The sequence below is a fragment of the Chrysemys picta genome, chromosome 11 (assembly GCF_011386835.1).
Source record: "Chrysemys picta bellii isolate R12L10 chromosome 11, ASM1138683v2, whole genome shotgun sequence".
Classification (NCBI taxonomy): Eukaryota; Metazoa; Chordata; order Testudines; family Emydidae; genus Chrysemys; species Chrysemys picta.
The window spans coordinates 31,408,528-31,434,925 of NC_088801.1; the positions used below are offsets into that span (position 1 = coordinate 31,408,528).

At 38.5% G+C, this 26,398-nt stretch overlaps 1 protein-coding gene across 50 annotated transcripts in view; it reads left to right on the top strand.

The window, feature by feature from the left end:
- The window catches only part of PKP4 (plakophilin 4), a 210,137-nt gene extending 200,734 nt beyond the window's left edge, over window positions 1-9,403 (top strand). For 43 of the 50 annotated variants that reach the window (XM_065560571.1, XM_065560577.1, XM_065560542.1 and 40 more), the window contains 5 exons: window positions 801-885; window positions 1,010-1,127; window positions 5,149-5,280; window positions 7,551-7,624; window positions 8,426-9,403. In XM_065560571.1, the coding sequence (XP_065416643.1) occupies window positions 801-885; window positions 1,010-1,127; window positions 5,149-5,280; window positions 7,551-7,624; window positions 8,426-8,674 (658 nt within the window). In that variant the 3' untranslated portion in view covers window positions 8,675-9,403. The remainder of the gene's footprint in view (window positions 1-800; window positions 886-1,009; window positions 1,128-5,148; window positions 5,281-7,550; window positions 7,625-8,425) is intronic. The other 7 variants (XM_065560553.1, XM_065560560.1, XM_065560587.1 and 4 more) reach the window with 1 other exon arrangement.
- The last annotated feature ends 16,995 nt before the right edge of the window (window positions 9,404-26,398 follow it).

Below are 26,398 nucleotides of genomic sequence, written 5' to 3' on the forward strand. Positions count from 1 at the left end.
CACAGAACATTTCAGCCCAAATGGTAAAGTGTGGCAAAGTTATAAGAAACTGAAAACAGGATCTTATAATGGGAAGAGACAGGCAATGTTATTACTAGCTACCAGCCCTGCCTACAATAATCTTTATATTTGTATAGGATGATTGCTTTAAAGGCAGAAGTGTAAATGATTTATTATGATATATTTGAATGTTATTTTATGTAACATATGCTTTCATGAAGTGTGCTGGATTGACAGCCCCGGAGAGAGAAGTTTATTCACAAACACGTACACCACAGACACTAGCAGTCCTGACTACCCCATAGGGTATGTCTACACAACAAAGAAAAACCCCCAGCTGGCCCATGCCAGCTGGATCAGGCTCGGGCTGTGGGGCTGTTTCATTGCCATGTAGACTTCCGGGCTCGGGCTGGAGCCTGAGCTCTGGAACCTAGAAGTTTACAAAACAATGAAACAGCCCCACTGCCTAAGCCTCACGAGCCCAAGCCAGCCACTGCTTTTTTGTGTGTGTGTTGTAGACATACCCATACTGCTTTTTCATGTGTTTCAAGGCTCACCTGAAGGGATCACTTCTAGTGTCAAGCTGTGTCTTACAGTCCTATACAGCCTCTTTGCTGAGACTGCCAATATGACTGTTAGTTGCAGTAGTGGAATTTTTGTGACATGGTAATCTGTTCACTGGGCCTTAGGCTGAGACTACCCAGCCCATTTCACATAGTGTTTCAAGCTGTAATGCGTACATGCACTTTCCTTACAAGAGTCAATCCTGTATAATAATAGAATATTCTTTATCTTCTTAGATCATCACTTAAAGTGGTCAAGGCAGCAGCTCAGGTATTGAATACATTATGGCAATACCGAGACCTCCGTAGCATTTATAAAAAGGTAAATTACAAGTATGGTTCTGACAAAATTAGCATTCATCTGGAAACAGCTTCACAATGATTCTGAACCATTTATTTTAATGAAATGTAATTCATTTTGACATACTCCTTTTCCCACTCCACAGGATGGATGGAATCAGAATCATTTTATTACACCAGTATCAACATTGGAACGAGACAGATTCAAATCACATCCTTCCTTGTCTACAACAAATCAGCAAATGTCACCTATCATTCAGTCAGGTCAGTTAATATCCCTCTTTGTGGACAGGTTGCCTGAAGGGCTTTTCCATTTGAGGGGGATCTAGTATGTCTCTTTTAGAACTTCAGGGTATCTTTGAATGTGTCTACCTTACTTTCAGTGATATTACAGTTTTTAGCCCTTAGATTACTTATCAGTCTTGCTTTTCAGACCAGTGCATTGGAATTAAGGGTTTTCTTTTATATTTTGTTACAAAACAAAACACAGTATGATTTATGCATATAATATTTATATACTATAATAATACTTCCTTCAAAGTGTTTGTTGTTAGGAGACATGAATCCCAGTTATTAGGAAGAGACTGGTTATAGTAATGGGAGATTTGATCATAAGAAATATAGATAGCTGGGTATCTGATGACCAGGAGAACCGCTTAGTGAATTACCTGCCAAATGTGAAGGTTGTGGATCTCTCAAGACATCTAGACAGGCATATGTGCAGTGCTGGGTGAGGAGAGATTCTGGAGGCCAAATTTAGGCTGCTAGATAAGACATTGAAGTCCAGGACCTACACGGTAGCATTCTCTGAAATGCTTCCAGTTCCACACACAGGGCCAGTTAGACAGGCAGAACAGCAGGGTCTCAATGCATAGATGTAACAAGGATATAGGGAGAAGGGGTTTAGGTTTATTAGTATCTGGGAAACCTTTTCGTGAAGGAGGAGCCTATACTGGAAAGATGGGCTCTACCTAAACCAAAGCAGAAACCAGATTGCTGGCATGTAAAATTAAAAAGGGTCCTAGAGGAGTTTTTAAACTAAGGGGCTGGTGGAAAGCCGATAGATGCAGAGGAGCACACAGTTCGGACAGAAACATCCCGTAGGGGAGGGTCTATTAATGGGGATAGTCTATGTTGATAAAGTACAGGGAGGAACTGAAGAGAAACAATCAAATGAAAAAGTCCCCATTCAATTGCATCACATAATGGTAGGCAGCTAAAAAGTGACAAATTTTATAAGTGCTTGTGTACAAATGCAAAAAGTCTAAATATTAAGATGGGTAAACTTGAATGCCTAGTATTAAATGAGGATATTGATATAATAGGCATCACAGAAACAGTGGAACAACAATAATCAATGGGACACAGTAATACCAGTGTGCAAAATATATAGGAATGACAGAGTAGATCATGCTGATGGTGGAGTGGCACTATATGTAAACAAAAGTATGGAGTCCAATATAGTAAAAAATCTTAAATGAATCAAATGGTACAATAGAATCTCTATGGATAGAAATTTAATGCTTAAATAACAAAGAGTATAGCAGTAGGAATATAGCATTTGACCACCTGACTAGGCTGGTGATGATGATTGTGAATTCTCCAGATTAGAGAGGCTACAAAAATAGAAAACTCAATAATAATGGGGGATTTCAACTATCCCTGTATTGACTGGGTAGATGTCACCTCAGGACAGAATGCTGAGATAAAGTTTCAAGACAGCATTAATTACTGCTGCTTGGAGTAGCTAGTCCTGGAACCCGCAAGGGGAGATTTAGTCCTGAGTGGAGCACGGGATCTGGTCCAAGAGGTGCATATAGCTGAACTGCTCAGTAGTAGCAACCATAATGTAATTAAATATGACATCCTTGTGGGAGGGAAAATCCCAAAGAACCCCTCAGTAGCATTTACCTTCAGACAGGGGAACTACACAAAAATGAGGAAGCTAGTCAAATGGAAATTAAAAGGTACAGTCACAAGAGTGAAATGCCTGCAAGCCGAGTGGAAACAGCATAACAGAGGCTCATGTTAAACGTATACCCCAAATTAAAAAATATAGTAAGAGGACCAAAAAAGTGCCACCATGGCTAAACATCCCAGTAAAAGAAGCGGTTAAAGGCAAACAGAGCATTTAAAAATCGGAAGTTAAATTCTGCTGAGGAAAATAAAGGAGCATAAATTCTGGCAAGTCAAGCGTAAAAGTATAATTAGGTAAGTCAAAAAAGAATTTGAAGAGCAACTAGCAAAAGACACAACAATGTTTTTAAGTACCTCAGAAGCAGGAAGCCTGCTAAACAATCATTGAGGCCACTGGACAATCAAGGTGCTAAAGTAGCACTCAAGGAACACAAGGCCATTGCAGAGAAGCTAAATGATTTCTTTGCATTGGTCCTCGTTGCAGAGGATGTGAGGGAGATTCCTACACCTGAGCTAATCTTTTTGTGTAGCAAATCTATGGAACTATCCCAGATAGAGGTGTCATTAGAGGAGGTTTTTGACCAAATTGATAAACAGTAATAAGTCACCCAGACCAGACGGTATTCACCCAAGAGTTCTGAAAGCACTCAGATATGAAGTTGCAGAACTACTAACAGTGGTATGTAACCTATTACTTAAATCAGCTTCTGTGCCAGATGACTGGAGGATAATTAATTTGACGCAAATTTTTAAAAAGGTTCCAGAAGCAATCCTAGCAATTACAGGCCAGTAAGCCTAACTTCAGTACCAGGCAAATTGGTTGACATTACAGTAAAGAACAAAATTACCAAACACATAAATGAACACAATTTGTTGGGGAAGAGTCCACACAGCTTTTGTAAAGGGAAATCAAGCCTTACCAATCTGTTAGAATTTTTGAAGGGGTCAACAAACATGTACACAGGGATATAATGTACTTTGACTTTCAGAAAGCCTTTGACAAGGTCCCTCACCAAAGGCTCTTAAGCAAAGAAAGCAGTCATGGTATAAGAAGGAAGGTCCTCTCATGACAGGAAATGGTAGGAATAAATGGTCAGTTTTTAGAATGTAGAGAGGTAAATAGCGGTGTTCCCCAAGGATCTGTATGGAACCAGTGCTGTTCAACATTTTCATCAATGATCTGGAAAAAGGGGTAAATAGTGAGGTGGCAAAATTCGCAGACGACATAAAATTACTCTGGATAGTTAAGTCCAAAGCAGATTGCAAGGAGTAAAAGGCTCTCACAAAACTGGGTGACTGTGAAACAAAATGGCTGATGAAATTCAGTGTTGATAAATGCAAAGTAATGCACATTGGAAAACATAATTCCAATTATACATGCAAACTGATGGGGTCTAAATTAGCTGTTACCACTCAAGAAAGAGTTCTTGGAGTCATTGTGGATAGTTCTCTGAAAACATGCGCTCAATATGCAGCAGCAGTCAAAAAAAAAATCTAAAAATGTTAGGAACCATTAGGGAAGAGATAGATAAGATAGAAAATATCATAGTGCCACTATACAAATTCTTGGTACACCCACACCTTGAATACTGCATGCAGATGTGGTCACCCCATCTCAAAAAAGATATATTGAAATTGGAAAAGGTTCAGAAAAGGGCAACAAAAATTATTAGGAGTATGGAACAACTTCCATATGAGGAGCGATTAATAGGACTGGGACTTTTCAACTTGGAAAAAAGGGGGCATATGATAGAGGTCTACAAAATCATGAATGGTGTGGAGAAAGTTAATAAGTATTTTTTACCCCTTCACATAACACAAGAATCAGAGGTCACCCAATGATATTAATAATGGGTAGCAGGTTTAAAGCAAACAAAAGGAAGTACTTCTTCACACAACGCACAATCAACCTGTGGAATTCATTGCCAGGAGATGTTGTGAAGGCCAAAAGTATAACTGGTTTAAAAAAAAATAGATAAGTTCCTGGAGTATCGGTCCATCAATGGCTATTAGCCAAGATGATATGGGATGCAACCCCATGCTCTGGGTGTTCTAAGCACCTAACTGCCAGAAGCTGATAATTGCCCTGTTCTCTTGATTCCCTCTGAAGCATCTGGCATTGGCCACAGACAGAAGATAGGATACTGGGCTAGATGCACCATTGTTCTGATGAAGTGTGGTCGTTCAGTGTTCTCATGATTCTTGGGTTGTTGAAGACATTTGGCCTCACTTGTACCAGACAATATTTTTTAGAGTGGTGATGATTCTGTAACCAAACTCATTGTCATATCTCCAGCTATCACTCTCATTTCCCTTAGGTTTTTTCAGACACTGATGCTCTTTCTTTCTCTTACCTCCTTTTCATCAGTTGGCAGCACATCTTCATCGCCAGCACTGTTAGGAATTAGAGAACCTCGTTCTGAATACAATAGGACACAACCTTCTATGCAGTATTACAATAGCCAAGGTGATGTCATTACGCATAAAGACACATATACTGGTAAGAGACCAGTTAGATTTACTCTAAACAAAATGCTTCTAAAATACTCTTTCGGCCTGGGACAATGTACTGTGTGCAGTTAAAAACTAGTGATTGGACTATTTTTGTTGCGTTCCTCAGCAGCAACAAAATTGTCTTGAACAATAATGCTATGTCAGTTGTTCACCATTGATTCCTTGAGCAAATCACTTTCCTCCCAGATATGACCGTTTTATACTGTTGTTTTGCATTTGTTGTTTTAAAAACAATGCATCAATGTAATAAAATTTGAAGCCAACTTAAATATTGTGCTGCAAAGGAATTTGTGTAAGTAAAAACTGGCATGTATCTTGACATCTCAGCTGCCCTGAGATTCAGTTACTTATGCTTCTGCACTTTTTACATTGTTTTTGTGTTCATTTTTATTTATTAATTTTACTGTGTGTGTGTCAGAATGGGGTTTTGTTTCGGTTATTTTTTGCTGTTTCTCTTAGAAATGCCCAATTTACCCGAAAAAGAAGAGATCAGGTTACATATTTGTCTTTAAAAATGTGGGAAGGTTGTGGTTCAGTGAATAACAACACATGTGGGGCTTACCATTTAAAAGTGATCTTTGATTATACCAAACTGAACATTTATAATCAAACCATGTTGTTGAATATTTATTTTTATTTTATGTCTTTATTCATAAATATTAGGGGGGAAATATGCCAAGACTTCATATTCTCCCTGATCTCAACTGTCTTAAATATTATTATGCTCCCCAAGTAAGGCAGAGTAAACAGGGAAAAACACAAATTCCTTATTTAAAAAGCTGGTTTATTAAACAACAACAACAAAATCCTGAGGCAATTTAACTGCTGCTGAGGGACAGATCTCATTTGTGCTGTTGTCTTTTAAGCTGTGATTTCACACTACTGTTTACTAATGATGTATGGTTACTATGGCAGTAAATGGGTGTTTTACATCAGGAATGCTACATTGCAAATACAATGTTTTTTTCTAAGAAAATGCCTGTTAAAACATATATTGTGAGATTTATTTGTCCGACTGGCATTGTTGTAAAGTAACAGTTTTTGCATAGACGCATCACATAACTTTTTTTTTTTTTTTTTTGGTTTGTTTGTTTTTCGGCCAACAATAAACTAATTTGTTATAGGTATGGGGTTTGTTCCTTTTGAGGTAGATGATAGATGGCATATCACCATTTTACATAAGGGGAATCTAAGGTGAAAGCTAATCGTCAGGTAATTTGATCAAAGCAACAGGTAGAGTTGATGGCAGAGCAAAGATTAGAATTGAGGAATTTGTGGTTTCCAGTCTATCTTGAGCTCAAAACATCCTGCTCGCACTTAACTTATTGTAGCCCACACTAACACCATGATGTTTTGTTCCCTGTAATGGCTAAAACATATATAAAGGATTATGTGAGTCTTTTCCTGCATTTAGATAATTACCTGATCTTTTAGTTCAGGCAGTAAAGGCTCATGCTTTACAATCCAGAAGTCCTAAGTACAAGCCCTCAGAGTACATATCCAGGGGAAGTCATTTTACTGCCAATGTTCAGTTACTACTCCCCTTTATGATGATTCATTTTTGATTTTCACCGAGGGTAATGATTTTGCCCTCTAGTGGCAACACCCTAGGAAGAAGATTAAGGTTCTACTGCTGCTGACAGCTAATGGAGATTCTCTTTTACCCCAACTAGTAAATCTACTTTTGGACCCATAAATCTTGTTTCAGTTCCAAGCTGGGATAGATTCCTCACTCTAAGTTATTTATAGATATAAACGGAGGGCAGAAAATACTCATGCTTCACCTATCTCTGTGGTCAGGTGCCTACTCTCTCTTCACCTCAGACTTACTGAAGAAAACCTATTAAAATAACCACAGAAAACAAAAACATTTCCCAACTGTAACTTTAAATATGTTCCAATGGACTCTGCCTTCATGTTCAGCATAAGGAAAACCTCAATCCCAGTGCCATGGAAATAAATTAGAAGGAAAGGTTGTAGATTTTATTTAAAAAAACAAAACACAATAATATGCAAGGTGCACATTTTAGCCACTGTCATTAATACGTTAGATGTCATGACAGTAGTGACACTATCTTGATATAGTAGACCATGTCAGGCCCTTATAAAACAATTCCACTGATTTCAACACAGGGAGGGACTAGCAAGATGTGAAAGTTTCTAAATATACAAGTGCCACTTTCATTTGTTATAGGCACTGTAAAAACTAAAGTTGTTGACAGACATTAAATGATAAAATACTATATTTTCTTACAGGGTCCAGCAAACCTTCACCGATTTACATCAGTTCCTATTCCTCACCAGCAAGAGAACAAAATAGACGGCTACAGGTAATTTTTGAAATCTCATTTTAAAAGAATACTGATAGCAAGGCTCAACATATAATGATAGTATTGTTTGTTTTAGTAGAACTAAAGGGAGAGTAAAATGTGAATAAAAGCACTTCTAATAAATAGTTTTTTAGAGAGAGTTATTGTAACTGGAAATAACTTACCAGTTTATTGCCTCTGTATTTCCTTTTTTTAATCACTTGTCTTTAATTATTCATCTATTCTTGTTGTGGCTGGTTTGTGAGACCCATTTCCTGACTTGCCTTTTTTGTAGTTTCTGAAGGGAGAGTCATAATCCATGCAATCTAAAGATACTTTTGTTATCTGAATGTTTGATAGTAAATATGGCTGTGTCTACTTCTCTTCCCCCCAGACCTGTGATTCCATGTGGGTTTAGTTGCACTTGTGGAGGGTGTAGAGTAGATGGGGGGGTGAAGAATTTTTTCCTCTATTTCATCTAACCTTTGGTTAGACTTCACACTTGTTTTTAAAAAAAAAAAAAAAAAAAAAAAGTCTTCTGTGGGATACTGGCCCAATTGGTGGAGCTGCACCCACTGAGAATTATAGGTCTGAAAAATCATAGTGACTTAAAAGAGTAACATTTTAGAGATCAGTATGCAAAGACATCACTGCACCACTCCATTGCGTGAATGGATAATACATAGCTACATCTATGCAATAAAGCCTATTATACACACAACTCTGAAAACTCACCCAAAGGTAGAAAAAGAAACTCAAATATTTTTCCCTCAAAATCTAATTTTTAAAAATTAATTTTTTATTTGTCCATTTTGTCAACAGCATCAGCAGTTGTACTACAGTCAAGATGACTCCAGCAGAAAGAACTATGATGCATACAGATTATATTTGCAGTCCCCACATAGCTATGAAGACCCCTATTTTGATGATCGAGTTCATTTTCCAGCTACTACAGATTACATGACACAATATGGACTGAAATCAACCACAAATTACGTAGACTTCTATTCCACTAGACGGCCCTCTTACAGAGCAGAACAATACCCAGGGTCACCTGATTCTTGGGTGTAGCATCAGAAAGTTACACAGAGGAATGCTATAGCTTCTAATCTTGCTTGGGAAGAAATGGAATGGCCTGTTTGCTGTTTGGATGGTGAAATGTGAAAGTGAAGTAAAAGGAGGAACAAGGAGGAGCTTTTTTTCAAGGACTTATCAGGAAGGTGAGAGAGAAATTGGAAGGGAGAACTTCTTGCTCTGTTTAGACGTTAGATCTAATTGTAGTTCCTGTAGTCTGGTGAAGGTGTGGGCGATGTGATGAAAGGTTTGAGAATTGAGTAAAATGAATTTGGAAAATGTGTAGGTCAGATAAAATTAAAGCTGATTTTTAAAATGTGAATAAAAGTCTTGTTATGATAGTTTGTACAGAAAAATAAAATGGATGCCCTTCTTGTTTTATTGCTATTACTAAATGTCGAGATTGTATGCTATTATGTCTTGTAAATTTCTTTCATTGGTGTAAATATGGAAACGCCACATTGGTTAAAAGTGCCATCATTTGTTATGCAGTGTGTCATTTGAAAACAGATTTGGAAAGCTGACATCTTTAAACAAAAAAAGAAAATACAAGGAACTGTTATAAATTTAAAAATATATCATTTTTGTTTTTGAAATGAATAGTGTAATTTTGAAGCACAAAGTACAGTCACGTATATCTACACTTTTCTCATTCCCTGCCTCTTTCATAGGATACTTCACTGCCATTTTCAAGAAAAATAAATGTGGAAGTCTCATCCATGGAAAGTTGTTTCCTGCTCATTTTTTATTTTGTGTGTGTAATATACAAAACAAATACAACAAATGTGAATTCTAATTGCATGTTGTAAGAAGTTTAAATATCTCACACCATTTTGGCCATTTTCCCAGTTTTCTATAGTTCATACATTTATTATTTGTCAAGCTGGTATACCAAAGCATGAAATTATGCACTTGCCTCCCTTGTTTTTTCCTCTAGCCTAGTGTTTTTACTTTCTCTGTTTGATGAATCCAGGATATTTCACAGTATTATCGTGTTTCTGCCAGAAAAAAAGTTGGAATAGATTTAAGCCCCTTCTTTTTCCTTCACAGAAATTTCATCCAGCAACCTGACCATCTGGCCTATATTCCACTTGCTCCATTAGAATTCTTGTGTAAAAAACAGTCATAAATCATGCATTTGTCCCATGCTATTGATGCTACTAACCTTCTTATATGTATTTATTACAATATTCATTTGCCATTGTTTCACTTTCTTTATAGAGCTCAAAGTGCTTTACAAGTATCAACATTTCACTGTTGGGGTAATTGAGGCAGAGAAAGATGAACTGAATTGCTTAAGGTCACACAGCAAGCGAGCAGATAGAATCCAGTTCTCCTGACTCTGTCTGCTAGAACACTGCTGCCTCTGTGTTAGTGAATGAAAAATTCCCAACAAAATTAATAAGTTATAGGCCAAACTCTGACAGCTCTGCAACCCATCCCCCACACAGGTTACTGTATGGTTGCATAGGTATAATCATGGGCACAATTTGCCCCCAGGTCTGCAGACGGTGCCTTCTGTTTCCAAAAAGATCTATTTTTAATGCAGAATGTCTTAATTTATTCCATTTTTAGTCTATTGTTATTAGGAGCCACCTCTGAACAGATCATTTAGCAGACTGTTAATTAACTGTCATCATAGCAATTTACAGCTCTTGGGTGCAGAGAATATAGCCCAAAGAGTGGTAATTCCACTGAGCCACCCCTATGGGTTACTCATATGTTTGTGTGTATTGTCTGTTTAAAAAATTGACTGTAAACATCTAAATGTGTGGTGATGGGCTCTGTACAAATATCTAATAAAATAATAATACCTCATAGTGCTATACTGTGTTAAGAGCCTAAAGCTACATAATAAAAGAACTTAAAAGGTGGCAAATACTTTTATTAGGAAGTATTAGCAAGGTATTTCAAGATCTCCCACCCCCTATAGTCTGTATCTTTTTAGCTTAGATTTTATCATTTGCTTGTTGAGGTCAAGCTTTATGATTTAGTTTACAATTTTGCTTCCTGAAGCTAGATGTTTCCTCTGCGGATGGTTACAGTCCATGGTGTTCTTTTCTCAGAATCCAGTTGTGGTGGTGCTCCAAGAAAGACTATGGAGGAAGTCACTTGAGTACTGAGCGGTAGAGTGCTGAAATGACTCTGCCTCTCTGCTGAGACTGAGTTCAGAAGCAAGAGACCAAGGAAATCCCTCCAGGCCTGGTTCGTCTGTGACGTAGCACAGATATCATTATGTCTAGACTGTTCCTTTTTGGCACACTGATTTTTGTGATCCAGTTAGACTTTCAGCCTGGTTTCAAAATGTCAGGTGCACAATTATGAGCTGAATTCCTTTGAAGAGAATCAAGTTCACAATTGTGCATTCAGGTTGACGTCTCCAGGGAGGACAATAAAAATGGAAAAGGCATACTTAACTAGAACAAAAAGCAGATGGCCTTGGGAAAGGGGATGCAAATTTTGAAGTTAAATGCCACCAAGAAGCTGAGAAACTATAATTTTTGTATACACCTTTCACAGCATTAAATTGTAAACGTGGTACAAGAAAAACAAGAGTCAAAACTTTATTCAAAGCAGCAAATATAATCCTGAATGGATTTAGAAGATATGCAATGGAGACTTAGTAAGAGACATACACATCTCTCTTGGAGGTGGAAATGTGGAAATAACTTTTGGGGAATAAGTAAGCAGGGGGCAATTTAAAGGATAGTTAGAGGTATTACTGAGGGCCCTTAGAGAGACGAAGTGGGGGAGGATGACAAGAGACAACTGATACCAGTAGGCTGGGTCTGATGCTGTCCTACCAAAGGGTCTAAGGAGGTAATCAAGGAAGGGTTTCCATTTTGAGATTCTTACTAAAAAGGCCACAAAAGATACTGTTTTCAGGTCTGTCGTCCTGTCTGCAGGGGAAACGCTTATTATGGACAAGAGCCAAATTTAAGGGACATAAGGTGACAGTTGTGCATACGGTTTTACAAAGTGTCCCTGCCTACCTTAAGGTGTTAGTCTGATTGGGATAGTTACATATAAATAAGTGTCCATGGAAGGATAGACAAAACATGAATTTTAAGGATAGATTTCGAAAAGGAGAGGAAGAATGCTTTTCTTCCACTTAGATAGGAGCTGTTTCAAACCTAGGATTTGTCTTCACTACAGAGGTACCTGGGGCCTTTCTTGGGTGTTGCCCCAACCCATGTCAGAGATTATGCAGGGAACTATGTAAAATCTAGTCAGGTTTGAAAATTTAGGACCATGATTTTAAGAGACTAATGAGTTCTAGAACTGTTATGGGGATGAAGCAAAAACACTTGGGAACGAGTTTGGATGTGAGCAATGAATGAAAGAAAAATAAAAAATTAAATTGAGTTGTGGTCCTGGATAAATTAGTGCAGTTATCAACAAGTGGTGAGGAAAAGACACGTTTTTGGTGTGGGGAATTTGAAATAACTGTAGGACATCTGGAAATGTCTGAGATGTGAGTCGATAGAAAAGAAGAGTTCAAAGTAGAGTGAAATCTTTGTGCTGTGTGGGCATAAAGTTGGTGTCTGATGTTGAGAGCAAATGAGGCTGCCCAAGGTACAAGTAGAAATATTCCCTCCTCCCAAACGTTCTTTCTAAAGGGAAGTGGGAGTAGGAATGTTCTCTGTTTATAAATATTACATAGCAATAAATGTCAGGCTTATAATGTTTTCATCTAGAATCAATAATTTATAGTGCTCTATATTAGACTTTCTTCTTTCAGATGAGGGGTTCAATGTCTTCTACTTCTCCACTGACCTACCTCTTGTTCCTCTCTTAGTCTTTGGAACTGGATAGAAATTACTGCATTTAAGAATTCAAAATTATGAACATTGTCAAATACTTTCCACTCACAATGTCACCTTCCTTACAACTATTAGAATCTCGTGAGGAACTTGAGTTCTACCTACTTAAAATAATCAACCACCATTGGTAAGAAAATAATCACCACTTATATAGGACAGGACTGCAGTAAATGTGGCCCAGGCATAGGTTACCTAAGGAGGTTGTAGAGTCCCTGTCTTTGAAGGATTTTAAGAAGAGGTTAGATAACGATCTGTTAGGGATGGTCTAGGTATATTTAATCATGCCTCAGCAAGGGAGGGTGGACTAGATGACATCAGAACCCTTCCAGCCCTACATTTCTATGTGTAACACTGTTGCAAAAAAAGCAAACATCATTCTGGGATGTATAGGCAGGAGTATTGTAAGCAAAACATGAGAAATAATTCTTCCACTTGGCACTGACAAGGCCTCAGCAGGAGAACTGTGTCAGGTTCTGGGTGCCCTATTTCAGGAAAGATGTGTACAAGCTGGAGAAAGGCCAGAAAAGAGCAACAAAAATGATTAAAAGTCTAGAAAATGTACCTATAAGGAAAGATTGAAAAAAAAATGGGTTTGTTTAGTCTGGAGAAGAGACGACTGAGGGGGTACCTGATAACAGTTTTCAAGTACATAAAAGGTTGTTACAAGGATGAGGGTGAAAAATTGTTCTCGTTAAACTCTGAGGATAGAACAAGAAGCAGTGGGCTTAAATTGAAGCAAGGGAGATTTAGGTTGGACATTAGGAAAAACTTCCTAACTGTCAGAGTAGTTAAGCACTGGAATAAATTGTCTGGGGAGGTTGTGGAATCTCCTTCATTGGAGCGTATTAAAGAACAGCTCAGGCAAATACCTGTCAAAAATGGTCTAGTTATTAAGTAGTCCTGCCTTGAGTGCAGGGGACTGGACTAGATGACCAATTTAAGTTCCTTCCAGTCCTACACTTCTATGATTCAATGATCAACACACTGGCATTAGGAGCCATCTACAGAACTGATAACTGCGGGGACCGAGCAGCATGAAGTTCATATTTCTTTATGGTATTATTATCCTACAGAGAGAGACAACAGGAAGATGGATTTCAGGCATGAGTCTGAAGCATGTTAATCTGAAAGAGTGGGATCTGGAAGAATTTAACGAGTGTGCGTGCTATTCAATCTGCTAACTGAATTAGAGGCAAAGCACAACAAAATCTTTTTATTTATTGACAAGCCTCATGTTGTAAGTCATTTTGTCACACACTATTTAAAAAATAAAAAAGAACTAACAGATTAGGACTCAAAATATGTTTAACTACATTACGGCTACATGGGAGAAGCACCTGTGAACAGCCATTCAGAGGAGCAATAGAAAGATATTACAGGAGAACTGACAACTTAATGCAGAGGAAAAAACTTGAGTGAATTTTAAGATGCTATCAGATGTTACAGGACACTACAACTTTTTTGCAGAGTCTTGTATGCTGCTGGTAGAGCTGGAAAAGTACTCCAATACTTAATTAGTTTCCAACTCTTGGACAGTGCTGCAATTTTAGAAATAACTCCTCTCCCCCTGGTTGATATATAAAATTTCATGATGCCTATTTCCACTTACACCACAAAGTTGTTGCTGTTTGCAGAAGATTGAAAAGATTTTTTTTCTTTTGTGGAGTTCATGTGCACCAATCAAGCAGCTGCCTGGAAAGAATAAAGTCTTATACAAACGTTTAATTATTGGGAGTTCTCAGCTCTTTTGATGAGTGTACAATACCTCTGCTTCACTGAGGTTTCTGCTGTATGGTTAGTTATACATTTTCATATCTAAAAGTCTGATTTTTGTTTGCTGTGCTTCCTGGTGAAAGGTTCATAACCCTTTTAAAAAGCTGCTGACATCTCTTGCCAAACGGTACACAAGAATCATCTATTCAAACTGTTCTGCTTCTGTACTTCTATTTCTCTTGTCCCCTATTTGTTACCAAAGCCATTTAAAATAGGATTTAAAATGTATTTGCGCCTTTGCAAAATCACTGGTCAACCTCCATTTGTTACATCATAGTTGTTTCCCAGACAGGTGGTCTGGGGACACAGACAGAGGGGCTGGAAGACCTTCCCTCCTTGGGGTTATGTGAAATCACCAGACAACTTAGTTGACCTTCAGGGGAGGTCTAGGTGCATATTCATAGAATATTAGGGTTGGAAGGGACCTTAAGAGGCCATCTAGTCTAACCCCCTGCTCAGGGCCAATCCCTAGACAGATTTTTACCCCAGTTCCCTAAATGGCCCCCTCAAGGATTGAACTCATAACCCTAGGTATAGTAGGCCAATGCTCAAACTACTGAGCTATCCCTATTCTTCCCAACCCCTACATAAACACACTTGGGAAGAATCTTTCTGCAACTTCCCCAGCACTGCCAATGCAAAACTGCAGGATTTTCCACTTTATATAAAATCATTTCTAGTTAATTAGTGGTGGCTCAACTGTTTGTGGTACTGAGCATCTCATCTGTATTCACTCTGTGTCAACACCCATCATGTTATGAACACCACATTATGGCACTCGGAATGTAATATGATATCATCATCATCATCATAGCAGTTTAATGTTTGGATTCATTAAAGTCAGGATGAACTTAGCCAGTCAGCTAAGCGCTATGTTTTCTACACCAGATTGCCCAGCGTGTGTTTAAAACAAACAATGAAGCATCCATTTGAGGGATTTTGTGTTTGTTTTTTTGTTTGTAACAAATGAGGTTGTATTATTATTTGCACAATTGCATATTATGCACAATTGCATAATTGCACAAAGCTAAGCTTTGGGGCTAGAGTTCACAAAAAAGAATTGCATTCCTATGTGATATTAACTGTTCTTAATTTGAACCTTGCCATTCTCAGCTGGTGATCATGAAAATGTTTTATTCTAAATTATTTCCATCTCCCACCAGTCCCTGAAGTGATTTGTTAATGGATTTCACATGAATTGTACATCTAAAACAATGGTCTGCTTTTCACTAAAACCTGAATTTTAGAAGTTTATTACGGAACAAATTCACTTCCCGTCTAAGTACAGTTCTTTGGTTAATTTTTTTTCTTACATTCAGGTTGTTATTTAAAGCTTTTACTCAACACTGGGTAATCATTTATGCTTCAAGAAAACAGTGGGACTTGAAGGTGGTGCAGGGAAAAGGGTAGCTGTGTGTCGCAGTAAGGTTTAAAAGCAACCATAAGATTCCCACTCCCCAAGCTCCTGAACAATATTCCAAAAGTGAAATGCACATCTAGAATGCTGATTCTGCCTGCACCATTGTAGGAGCACTCTAGCAGCTGGATATACATTAGTAATATCTTACACTGACATGGAAACTTTCATCCCAAAGGATCCCAAAGCACTTTGCAAAGAATGGGACAAGTTCTGAATAACATTAATTTCCAGCATCCCTCATTGACTCCAATAGTAGTTGCTGGTGGGCAGAAGCTCTATGGATTTGGTCATATGTCTATCAACACATGGAAATTTATCTCTATGAATCACTTAATTACTTTATGCCACCACCTCTGGGATGATGGGAAGCAGCCATTTCACAACATTCTGCACAAGTGTGTGTTGAGGAATTCTGCTTAAGGGAACAGAGTGCCCTTTTTAAGAACAGTGTAGTGAAACTGTTAATGTGTAGGCTGAGAGGAGAGGTCCTCCATTTTTAAGACTTGTGCTAGCACCATCCTCCAAAAAACAGACTCCAATCCCAATCCAGACTGATAAACCATTCTGTGCTGCAAACAGCAGCCTGAGAGAAGCTGCTGCCTCCACCTACCAGGTTTGAGGACAGTACCCTAAGCCCATCACCTATCAGGTGACCAGAGCAAGGAGGAATACTAGTAGTCTCCAGAATGAGAAAAGGAGACATGCTGCTGAAAAAGGGAGAATTAAAGGAAAGCAGCAGAAAGTCAGGCCAATCTGGGAGATTTAGCCTATTTTCTACAAGGACATTAGTGTCTTAGGTTACTTGTTGCAAACTAGACCAGAATTAAACTCCAACCATTAAAAAGCTGCATTCTCAAAGGCATAATAAAGTGGAAATATGTGAACCAGGGAATAAATCAAGTTGACTCCTCTCCCAGCCACCAAAAAAGGCAGATGAGAGGAGATTTATTGAGGACTTCAGGCTCTTCACAGGGCTATAATTACGGATTCTATAGCTATTAATCAGGTATTTGCAGAGTACTTTGGATATATCTTCACTGCTAACAATCCTCATTCGCTAATGGATATAAACAACTATTTAACTCAAACATATCTGAGCAGGTTGTTAGAAGCAAGGTCTAGATAAAGGTGTCTCCACCAAATATGTTAAAAAAGGATTTTGATTAATTTTTCTATGTAATTTCTTTTGATGGTGTCATTTTTCAGTAATTTCAAGGACTTCATTAAGTGCCAGGCAGAGTTTCTAGGACATGGACAACTTGTCAGCTCTGATAATGATCACAATGTTCATAAAAGGGCTTTTTTTAATGTTCCTTTGCCCACATGCAGGAATGGTTTGACTTGACCAGTGAGCAATTCAGTAAACATTTGCAGTTCTCAGGCATTCAAGTAGTTAATTATATGCTACCAAGCAGGTACTGTAATATATCTTGTTATAAAGTCATAGTCCAATAAAAAATAAAAAAAGGTTGGTGCAGGTCGGTACAGTGACAGCTACATGCCACAGGGCTATTGAACAGGTGCATTCTGACTGGGTTTAATCAGACTTGTTTGCTGTTTCAGCCAGCGAGAGGCAGAATGGCCTACTGAATTAACAGGAGGTGACGGGGACGCTCTCAAGTGTCAATCCTGATTCTGCTATTGATTCTCTCTTTCTTTCTCCATAAGTAAAATGGTCATTGTAATACTGACTTTTTACCTCATTGGAGTGCTCTGAGGATTAATCAATTTATGTCTGTGCAGGGCCTTTAAGATGTAAAGTGTTTTGTTATCAGTCACTGGTTTATACTTATGAGTGTATGTTTTGATTGCACATATGAATAATTTGATTTTTTGTTTTGTTTTAACTTTTATCAACCAGTAGTGCTGAAGCATTAGGAAATTTTAATTAGCTCTCACCAAATAAACATCCTATGTATAAAAATACTTAGCCCTTTAAAACTTTCAGTGAAAGATTCTGCCACTCTTGACACAATGAGTTTTATCATTGATTTCAATGGCAGTATTCAACATAAGTAAAGACAGCAGAACTCAGCCCTAACTGATTAATCCTCACATTTTCACTGATGTAGATAAGTGTGTAGCAATTATTATTAACCTCATTTTGCAGATGGGTAAAGTGAGAACAGAAAGGCTACATGACTTGCCAGGCTCAGGGAGGAAGTTGTTGTCAGAACCAAGACCAGAACTGAGTTGTTTCTGGTTCTTAGTCTTGTTTTCAGAACATTAGACTGCACCACGCTCGGGCAAAGGCATATCTTTGAACTAGAACATAGGTGTACCAGTCTAAAAGAAAATATGGTCCCTTATTAATTTTCTTTCATCTGCTGGTATTTCACTGGATTTATATGAATATGAGCTATCTCTGAGATAGTAACATATAGAACCATCACTGTGACAGGATTACTAATGGGAACTCTAAAGCCTATGAAACCAGAAGACAAAAAGAACCCAAAAGTGACATTACTTTTAAACTTTGATTTTTAAGTTAATCTCACGATTTTCAAATGCCTGAGGTTGGCAATACTGTGACTCCGTAGCATCCTCTGTTCTAGTCAATGATATACTCTATGAGGAAGGTATCATTTCTCAATGGATGAGAGTATATTATATCAGTGTGCTGCAACTTGCACTGGCCCTTTCTAAGATCCATTTCTAAGAACCTGTTTCTGATTTACAGAGCTCTGAATGGGATAGGCCCATGTTATCACAGAGATACACTCTGGTACCCACTAGAGCAGATAAAAATTGAGTGTCCAGGAAGTAAGGTATTTTCTACAGCCATACTCAGCATATGGACCATCTTCCCAAAAGAAATAAGGAATAATCTGACCATTGGACCTTCAGTCCTTACTATACAACCTATCTTTTCACCACAAATTTCACATTAGAAGAAAATATGGTGGGGTACTCAGACAGCATGACTAAATCCAAAGCAGATATAATAGCCATTTTCTTTTATTTATATGCAAGAGTCTAAGACACAATGTCAAATTCTGCCCTTTAATAATACTTAGCATTTATATAGCACTTTGCAGCCATAGATCTTTACATTTTACAGATGGGAAAAGTGGGACACAGAAGTTAAGTGACTTTGAAGTGGCTCCCCAGTTGATTTTTCTTTTCTATTCAGTGAGTGTCAGACCAATAAACCACCTAAAAAAAGGCATCATGTCCATATGTGATTGATTCAGAAGACCTAGGGTAGCTCTGCCATTGGCTTATTGTATGTGACCTTGGGGTTTAGAAGTCAGTCTGCTGCTTTTTCCAATAGACGCTGCTGCCTCCAGCATGTATCTATTGAAATCAGTAGGAGCCCCAGCCATGCCTGTAAGGACAGAATTGTGCCCAAAGGTTCTAAAGTGACTTACAACAGGTCATGTTGAACCAGATACTGTATCTTGGGACTAGCAAAGCAGATTGAGGTTCCTAGTGATCTGTTTTAGTGGTTAGCATGAAACAACTACCAATAATGGGATGGGTTGCTTTTTTCTGAATGATTTATTAGTCTGTATGAAATAATCCATTGTTTATCTAGAATCACTAGATGTATTCTTCCTTGTGCTACTCCTAGTCACACGAAGAACAACAAAGGGAAACCAGAATCAAAATCCTAGTTGGACCAGACTATAACACCAAAGCCTGGGACCAGCTTAGCTATCTTTATCAAACAAAACGCTAGAGATATCCATTTCATTTTAAAAAAAGAAGAAGAAAAATCCAGTGGGAAGCCACTTTTTGTATTTCCAACATAAGTTTGTAAAAATTGAAAAAACTAACAACCCTGTTTCTGAGGTCAGCCAATAGGAAACAGCAAACATTTTAATTTCCTGATATCTGATGGGGTTTGGAGGTTGTTTTTCAGTTTAGGGCTAGCTTATCAAGATCACCCTAAGCAGCAGAATTTGACTTGAGATCTGACTGTTTGAGAAGGGTTGTCCTGGGTCTGGTCTGGTTAAGGCTCACATCGAGATTTTCTGTGCATGACACACCAGCACCTCATGGTTTGTGTAGCCATTTACACATAGGCTAAGCGACCATAAAATGCCACAGTTCTAATCTTGGGAGTGTTTTAAGCAGGGATGTAAATGACTGCACAAGACACAAGACAATGGTGAATGAGGCATTCTTTGGTTGGCTATAAAGGATAACATGGAACACAGGTCTGTTTACTTTTGAAGGACAAGGCTATTAGATGAGCTCATAGTATTTGTCTAAGGATGGCACAGTTGAAAATAGTGTGTGAGTAGTGTAACACACTGACTTAGTGCGTGTGAGCAAGTTTAGGTTTTAGTGACCAAGACAGCCTCAAACACTTTCTTTTTAGCTCAAGTGCTAGAGGCCTGAGAGCTAGGTGATTAAGAGCCCAGGTTCGGTGTCCTCTGAGACTGTGGCAAGGTGCCTATTAATGTGTATAGCCATGGCTCATTTAAAATAAAAGGCACCCCAGATGGGATTTGGACTCCTTTGGACCACAGATGCTTGGGATGAGTTTGTCTAACACTGGCTTAGTATATATGATCACCTGTCTCTCTAACATGTATTTTGCCTGGCTTGTTACACTAAGATTTCAGCTACACTGCTTTGATCATGTAATTTGTCTGTCTATATTACTGCATGTGCTAATGTGCTGTAAAGGAAAGTAAATCATTAAACTAGGTCTAGGTTGTTTTAAAGCTAGTAACTGAAATCCTCTTCTTGTGGTTTTCTCACTTATCAATAGCTTTGCACATCTTTTCACTAACCTTCAGAAGTGAAGAAGATAATAAAGACAAACAGTATGTTTCTTGGTGTTTATATTAATGATATAAAGTGGAAATGCTGAGTAACTAGAGAGCAGGGAAATTTGAAAATCAAGAAAAGAATAAAACAAATCTGTGAGATCCTTATTAAGATTTAATTTTTTATATAAAACACTGAGTTTAGAGAATCATTAAGCAGAGTGAAGATAATTATTGAAATTCCCACTGTGGGAAGGGCATTATGATTAAGTGTGTGGAACTTTAATGTAAATCTCTTTCTCATATTCTTGTATTATTTTGATCATTATTGTTCACAAGACTATTTGCTTATGAGAAAGCATCCAGCACAACTTTATTATAATTACCAAAGAGCTGGCACATAAATACTTCCAATATATCTCTTTGGAGAGAGATTTGCTTAGCCTTTGAGCTGGGTATGTGTTACATGTTTTGGGGTGTGTGTTTATGGTGTGTTTCGAGGAGTTTTTCATTTGCTTTAGCCATAGGGACAAATAATAGGTTTGTGAATGTTTTCCCCCTACTTTCTAAAAGCCTGAGGATTAGTATTTCTGCAATGTTCAGATGCCATTTAACTCAAAGGAACAGTTTACGATACAAGTATATTAAATGTGCTATGAACTTCCTGACATAAACATGCAGAAATGGTCTCCTGAGGGACAAAATAATAATAATGAGGAACTAATTGAGTTGGAAGTATCTATTGTTTTTGTCATGATGAATTCTCTACTGTGGATAGAGAGAAGACCATTAAACTTTTATTTCATTAAAGATTTCAGAGCTGATTTTTAAACCAAAGTAGACTTCTTATTTTGAATGTCTATACAAATAAACTCTCTTATTTAACAAATACCTGTTCTTAAACAGACACAAGAATATCCAACAGTGATTATTTATTTTAAGGTAAGCTAAAACTTGGCCATGTCTTTCCCCATGGGAATTGAAATATTATGTAAAGGGATATGGTTAGCACAGCATGATTAGATAAATACATATGTTCACTGGCTCAATGTGCCAGAGGAGGAGGGAGGGGAGATGTCTACTCCACAGTTTGAGCTGTGAGTAGCAGAATAGAATGTGTATTCTTTAGAACTGTGTGAAGAACATGCCTGTTTTCATCTTTCTGCAGACAGAAAAAGCATTAAGTACTTGCTGGTCTTAATAGCACCCGTGAATGGAATTGCAGTGGAGATACCTGTTTCGTATGGAATGACTATTTGTTGAAAGGGGTGAGTTCTTAACAGTACATGCGATATGACAAATGTCTTATTTTCTTGTTTTGAACCCTTAGAGTGTTGACAATAGTCCAGACTGCCAGCCAAATTAGTGTTTGAGGTTATCCTATAGGTTTGAGAGATATTTGCTTCTAGAAAGCCCTTTTTCCAATGAAAATATTCTGTTCAGATGATCAACTGAGATTTATTGTCTGAGACTGACTACTGTAGCCTTCAAATAACAGAGCTGATCATCTAAACCAAGTATTTCCATTAAAAAGGCCTTTCCCTAGAGCCAGATAGAGAACAGAAAGATATGCAAATACACTACAGATCATTTCTTTCCCCATTTTTGTTCTCCACAAGAGACAGATTCACCTCCTGCCAGTGCAGAACTCACCTTTTTTTGGCGTCAGTGCCTTGGCCTGAGAGACTGGGAGCTGGAGCCATATGTTCTTTATAGTCTCTCTTATGTTCTGTTTCCTCCATTCCCTATGCTTATGAATCCAAGATATGTCCCACCTTCTCTATTTTTTGTTTAAATATTTTATTAAATATTCACTGCATAAAATGCTACCAATCCTGTATGTTCAGTCATATGATATATCCAGGATTTCAATTTGTTAACATACACAGAAACTGGGCGGGGGGGAGGGGTGGAGGGCTTGGGAGGAAACATGGACCTAAACATTGTCACTTTCCTATTGCACATACCTGCTGTTAATGATGTCTGGTTGATATTCAAACTATTGCTAGTTTACTGCTTTCGGTGCACACACATTTTCTTGCTAACACTCATCCCTTTTATCTGTTGCAGCATTCCAAAAACCAGGCACATTGTACAGTACCCTTTTTAATGCCCACAAGTACACTGTGACCCAGGAAAGTGAGGGCAATACAGTATCATTTTAGGACGCTTCTCAAAATTTCTCTGCATGTCCCAAACCAGTGAACCAGGTTACCTGCCCTGAAATGCTTCTCAGCTTATGGGGAAGTAAAGATTGGCAGATATTCAATGTATCTTATTTAGAGTATAAAATAATAATCCGTGAACTAAATAGGATTATAGGCCACAGGTTCTGCATGGTATGTTTCAGCAGATCCCCTGAATTGGCATCTGAAAACTTACATCCCAGGTCTAGCTTCATTTCACTTTAGCTGCGCTAGCCAATGTATTTATTTCTAGGGTGCAAATTCCAGCTATGGTTTATCTTTCTTCTTCCCATCTTTCCTAGGGAGGCAGCCCATTCCATTCGCTAGAGTAGAGAATTAAGAGTCAGAAGACCTGGGTTCTCTTCCTGCTCTGCCATTGACTTATTGTGGAAAACCTGGGCAAATGGCTTAAACTCCGTACCCCCAACTTCCTCATTTTTAAAAAAGGTAATAACAATACTCACTTGCCTTTGTAAAAGGACATGAGATCCTCCAGAGAAAAAATATAAGCACATTATTATAACCTAGGGGTAATTGTGTCATAGTGTTGGGAGGGTGTGCAACAAAGGAGCAAAATTTCAGACCCATTCCATTCAGTATCCAACCACTTACCACAGCACAACAACATTCTAAGAAGAGGCCCCTAAAACCATGGTCCCTGCACTTGTGCATGTCCTAATACAACAGGCAAGTTAGGATGGCTCCCATGAGAAGGGAGAACAATATTTTGGAGACATCCGCCTTGTGTGATTCAAACTGCATCTCACAGGGGAGCTTCCTTAATTAGTATCATTATTATTCATTCCGTATGGTAAGTATTCCTGGCTCTGTACTGACATATCAGTATGTGTTTCTTTCCTGCCCAGAAAAGCTTATCATCATCTTAAACCTTGCACCACATTATAATTTTATAAGAGAAATCTTCAAACTAACCTGATAGGGAGCAAATTCCAGTTCTTCATCATGTGACCTAACCAAAAAGGCTACCTCAACAAACGCATGAGTGTTGCCACCCTGTGGCAAAGACAAATGAAGAACATCCATATTTACACAGTCTTTGCTGGCCATTCCTGTTCATCCTATTGCAAAGTTATTTACCTAAGTTTGTCATTGACATAGTGGTAATTTTTAGAATTGGCTGCAAATTGATGTATCAAACAACTTGCAACCAAAGCCCAATACCTGCAAAAATAAGAACTCACTTCTCCATGACAACTGGCACCTGCACTCCCACTTCGCTTACTATGGCTCTCAGTACGGAACTACAAACTTCCTGCTCTCTGATTGGTTGTCAGTAGGTGAGCCAGCCAAGAGACAACCAGTATGTGATAATTACTGTAGCTGGAGCCTGATGCAGTCTGCCATCTGCAAGGGAATGTGTGAGCATGGCAGCTGCCTGCCTGTTGTTTGCAGAAAGAAGGACTCACTAGAAGTGGCAGCTTTTCATCAATCTAGAGCAAGAATGAAAGGTTTGATGCTTTTTAAAATACTTCTTCACAGGGATCTGACGCAGAGTCTTACTTAGGCAGATGTCTCAGAGTCTGTTGTGGAAAATGAGGGCTTGGCATCTGTCATATGAACATCTTATCTAACAGGTGGCACTGCAGCATTTGCCAAAGCCAAAACACAGGCATACTCTTGCCTTCATAACAAACTGAGTACAGTGTATATACAGAACGCTGATGCTTGTACTGTTGGACTTACATTAAAATTAGCTCAAATTCATTGGAGTCCCATATCTGCACAAAAACGTCAATTTTTTATTAGATGGTCAGCGACAGACATGGGCTGGAAACAAGACACCTACAAATTTCAGGGAAATTCTAATCTGAATTCTATTGCTGGCCACTCTGTGGGCCAAACCATAAACTGGGATCTGAACATTGGGGGAGTCTGAATCCAGAGCTAAAGTTTGCAGCCCAGTCCCATTTCTAATCAGTAAGATTTATTTGAAATAAATAAATCATTGAAAGTCATTGAAAGTAGCAAATACAAATGTGAGGAAAACACCACAAATAATATGAATCTGAATTCTCGCCCCCCTCCCCGCCATCTTCCAGTATCCAGGAGTCCAGTTTCTGTCCTACGCAATAAGTCCTGGAGTGAGCAGGCTGAAAAAAATCTTCATCAGTTCATCTGTTCATGAAAGGCACTGGATTGGCAGCTTTATTATTATTAATTATTGGCAGCTCTCTCCCACTCACATAGAGCAGCTACATGGGAAATCTTACAGCAGCACAGCTGCAGCAATACAGCTATGCCCCTGTAAGGTCCATAGTGTAGACACAGCCTAAGTAAATATCGTTCTAACTTCTGTTTAACGTATTTCTTCAGTATGTTCTTAACTGTGCCAAGGAGCTTCTGCTTCTATTTAAGGCAACCAGAACTGGAAGGGGATGCTGCTAAATTGGGTCGTTTGTTCTTGGGGAGAAGGAGCTTGAACTGTGACCTCAGAGTAGCCTAAATCAGGAGTGAGGTAATTGTCTAAGCACAGAGTCGAAGATGAAGAAGTTGCATTTCCCCTTGCGCTTGACAATACAAGAAAAGGATGGCAGAAGCAGGGCTGGCTTCAGGTTTTCTGCCACCCCAAGTGGCAGAAAAAAAAAAAAAAAAGACGGCACGTCATCAGGAGCTCAATCGTGCCGCTCCATTCTTCGGCTGCAGTTGGGCGGCGGGTCCTTCAATCCCTCCCTTCCTCTTTGGTGGCACTTCAGCAGCAGCTCAAAGAGGAAGAGAGGGACTGAGGGACCCACCACCAAATTCCCGCCAAAGTCCCGGACATGCCGCCCCAATATCGGACTGAGTGTCACCCCTTTGTATTGGCCTCCCCAAGCACCTGCTTCCTTAGCTGGTGCCTGGAGCCGGCCCTGGGCAGAAGAATCCAGTGTAGGCTCACGGGGAGGCAAATGAGCAGCAGGGTGGTTGGCATGGTCATAATATCACAATGACACTTTATCAGTCATCTTATCCTGCAGGTGATACTATATTATGTGAGATTCTGTAACCCCATGTTTAAAAGTTAGGCATACTAAAGGGCATTGGGATAAACCTTGGTAAAACATCTGACTGGGTTTTGTGAGTGAGGTGTAGGAGAGCCAAAAATAATACTATTTGATGTGCTGTTATAACCAACTCCAAAGCAGTGCAAAAAGTAAACAAACAGCATTTAGAAAGAGTAAAAAGTAAATTTGACTTTTGATATTCCTTGGAGTTTTGATTGTGCAAGGTGTTAATGATTAACACAGATAAGGATGGTAGTTTTTTTTAAAGTATCTGAATTTAATATGGATGATTGTCCCTGCCAGCATTTTGTGGAAAGCATCTGACTCTTAACACTTCTTTTCATTTTTGTGTTTAATATTACACACTCCATTTTATAGTAGCATAGTGACTAATAGACTTGCTCAGTTAGGAAACATGCCATTCCCCTTCCTACCCCCCCAACTCCACCACAGCATCTAAAACTATGTTGACATACAGTGTGTAAGTAAAACTGAATTAACCCATGGGGTTATAGATGGTACTTCTTGCTCAGTTAGCTGCCATAGCAATTTGCTTTGTTACAGTTCATTCTTTGCCTCACCGTAGGATTTCATTTGTATCAATATTAACTGTTTGCCTTGGTAAAGGTTGCACAACAACATCTGCAACTTATTATTCCACTGGTCCTACCACAGTAATAAAATACTAAATACCATCTTCTTCTCACTTCAGGGACATGGTGAGAAGTACAACAGAGATACTTAACTGAGATTAATTCACTGGAGCTTCCATTTGCTGAGATGGTGATTTCAATT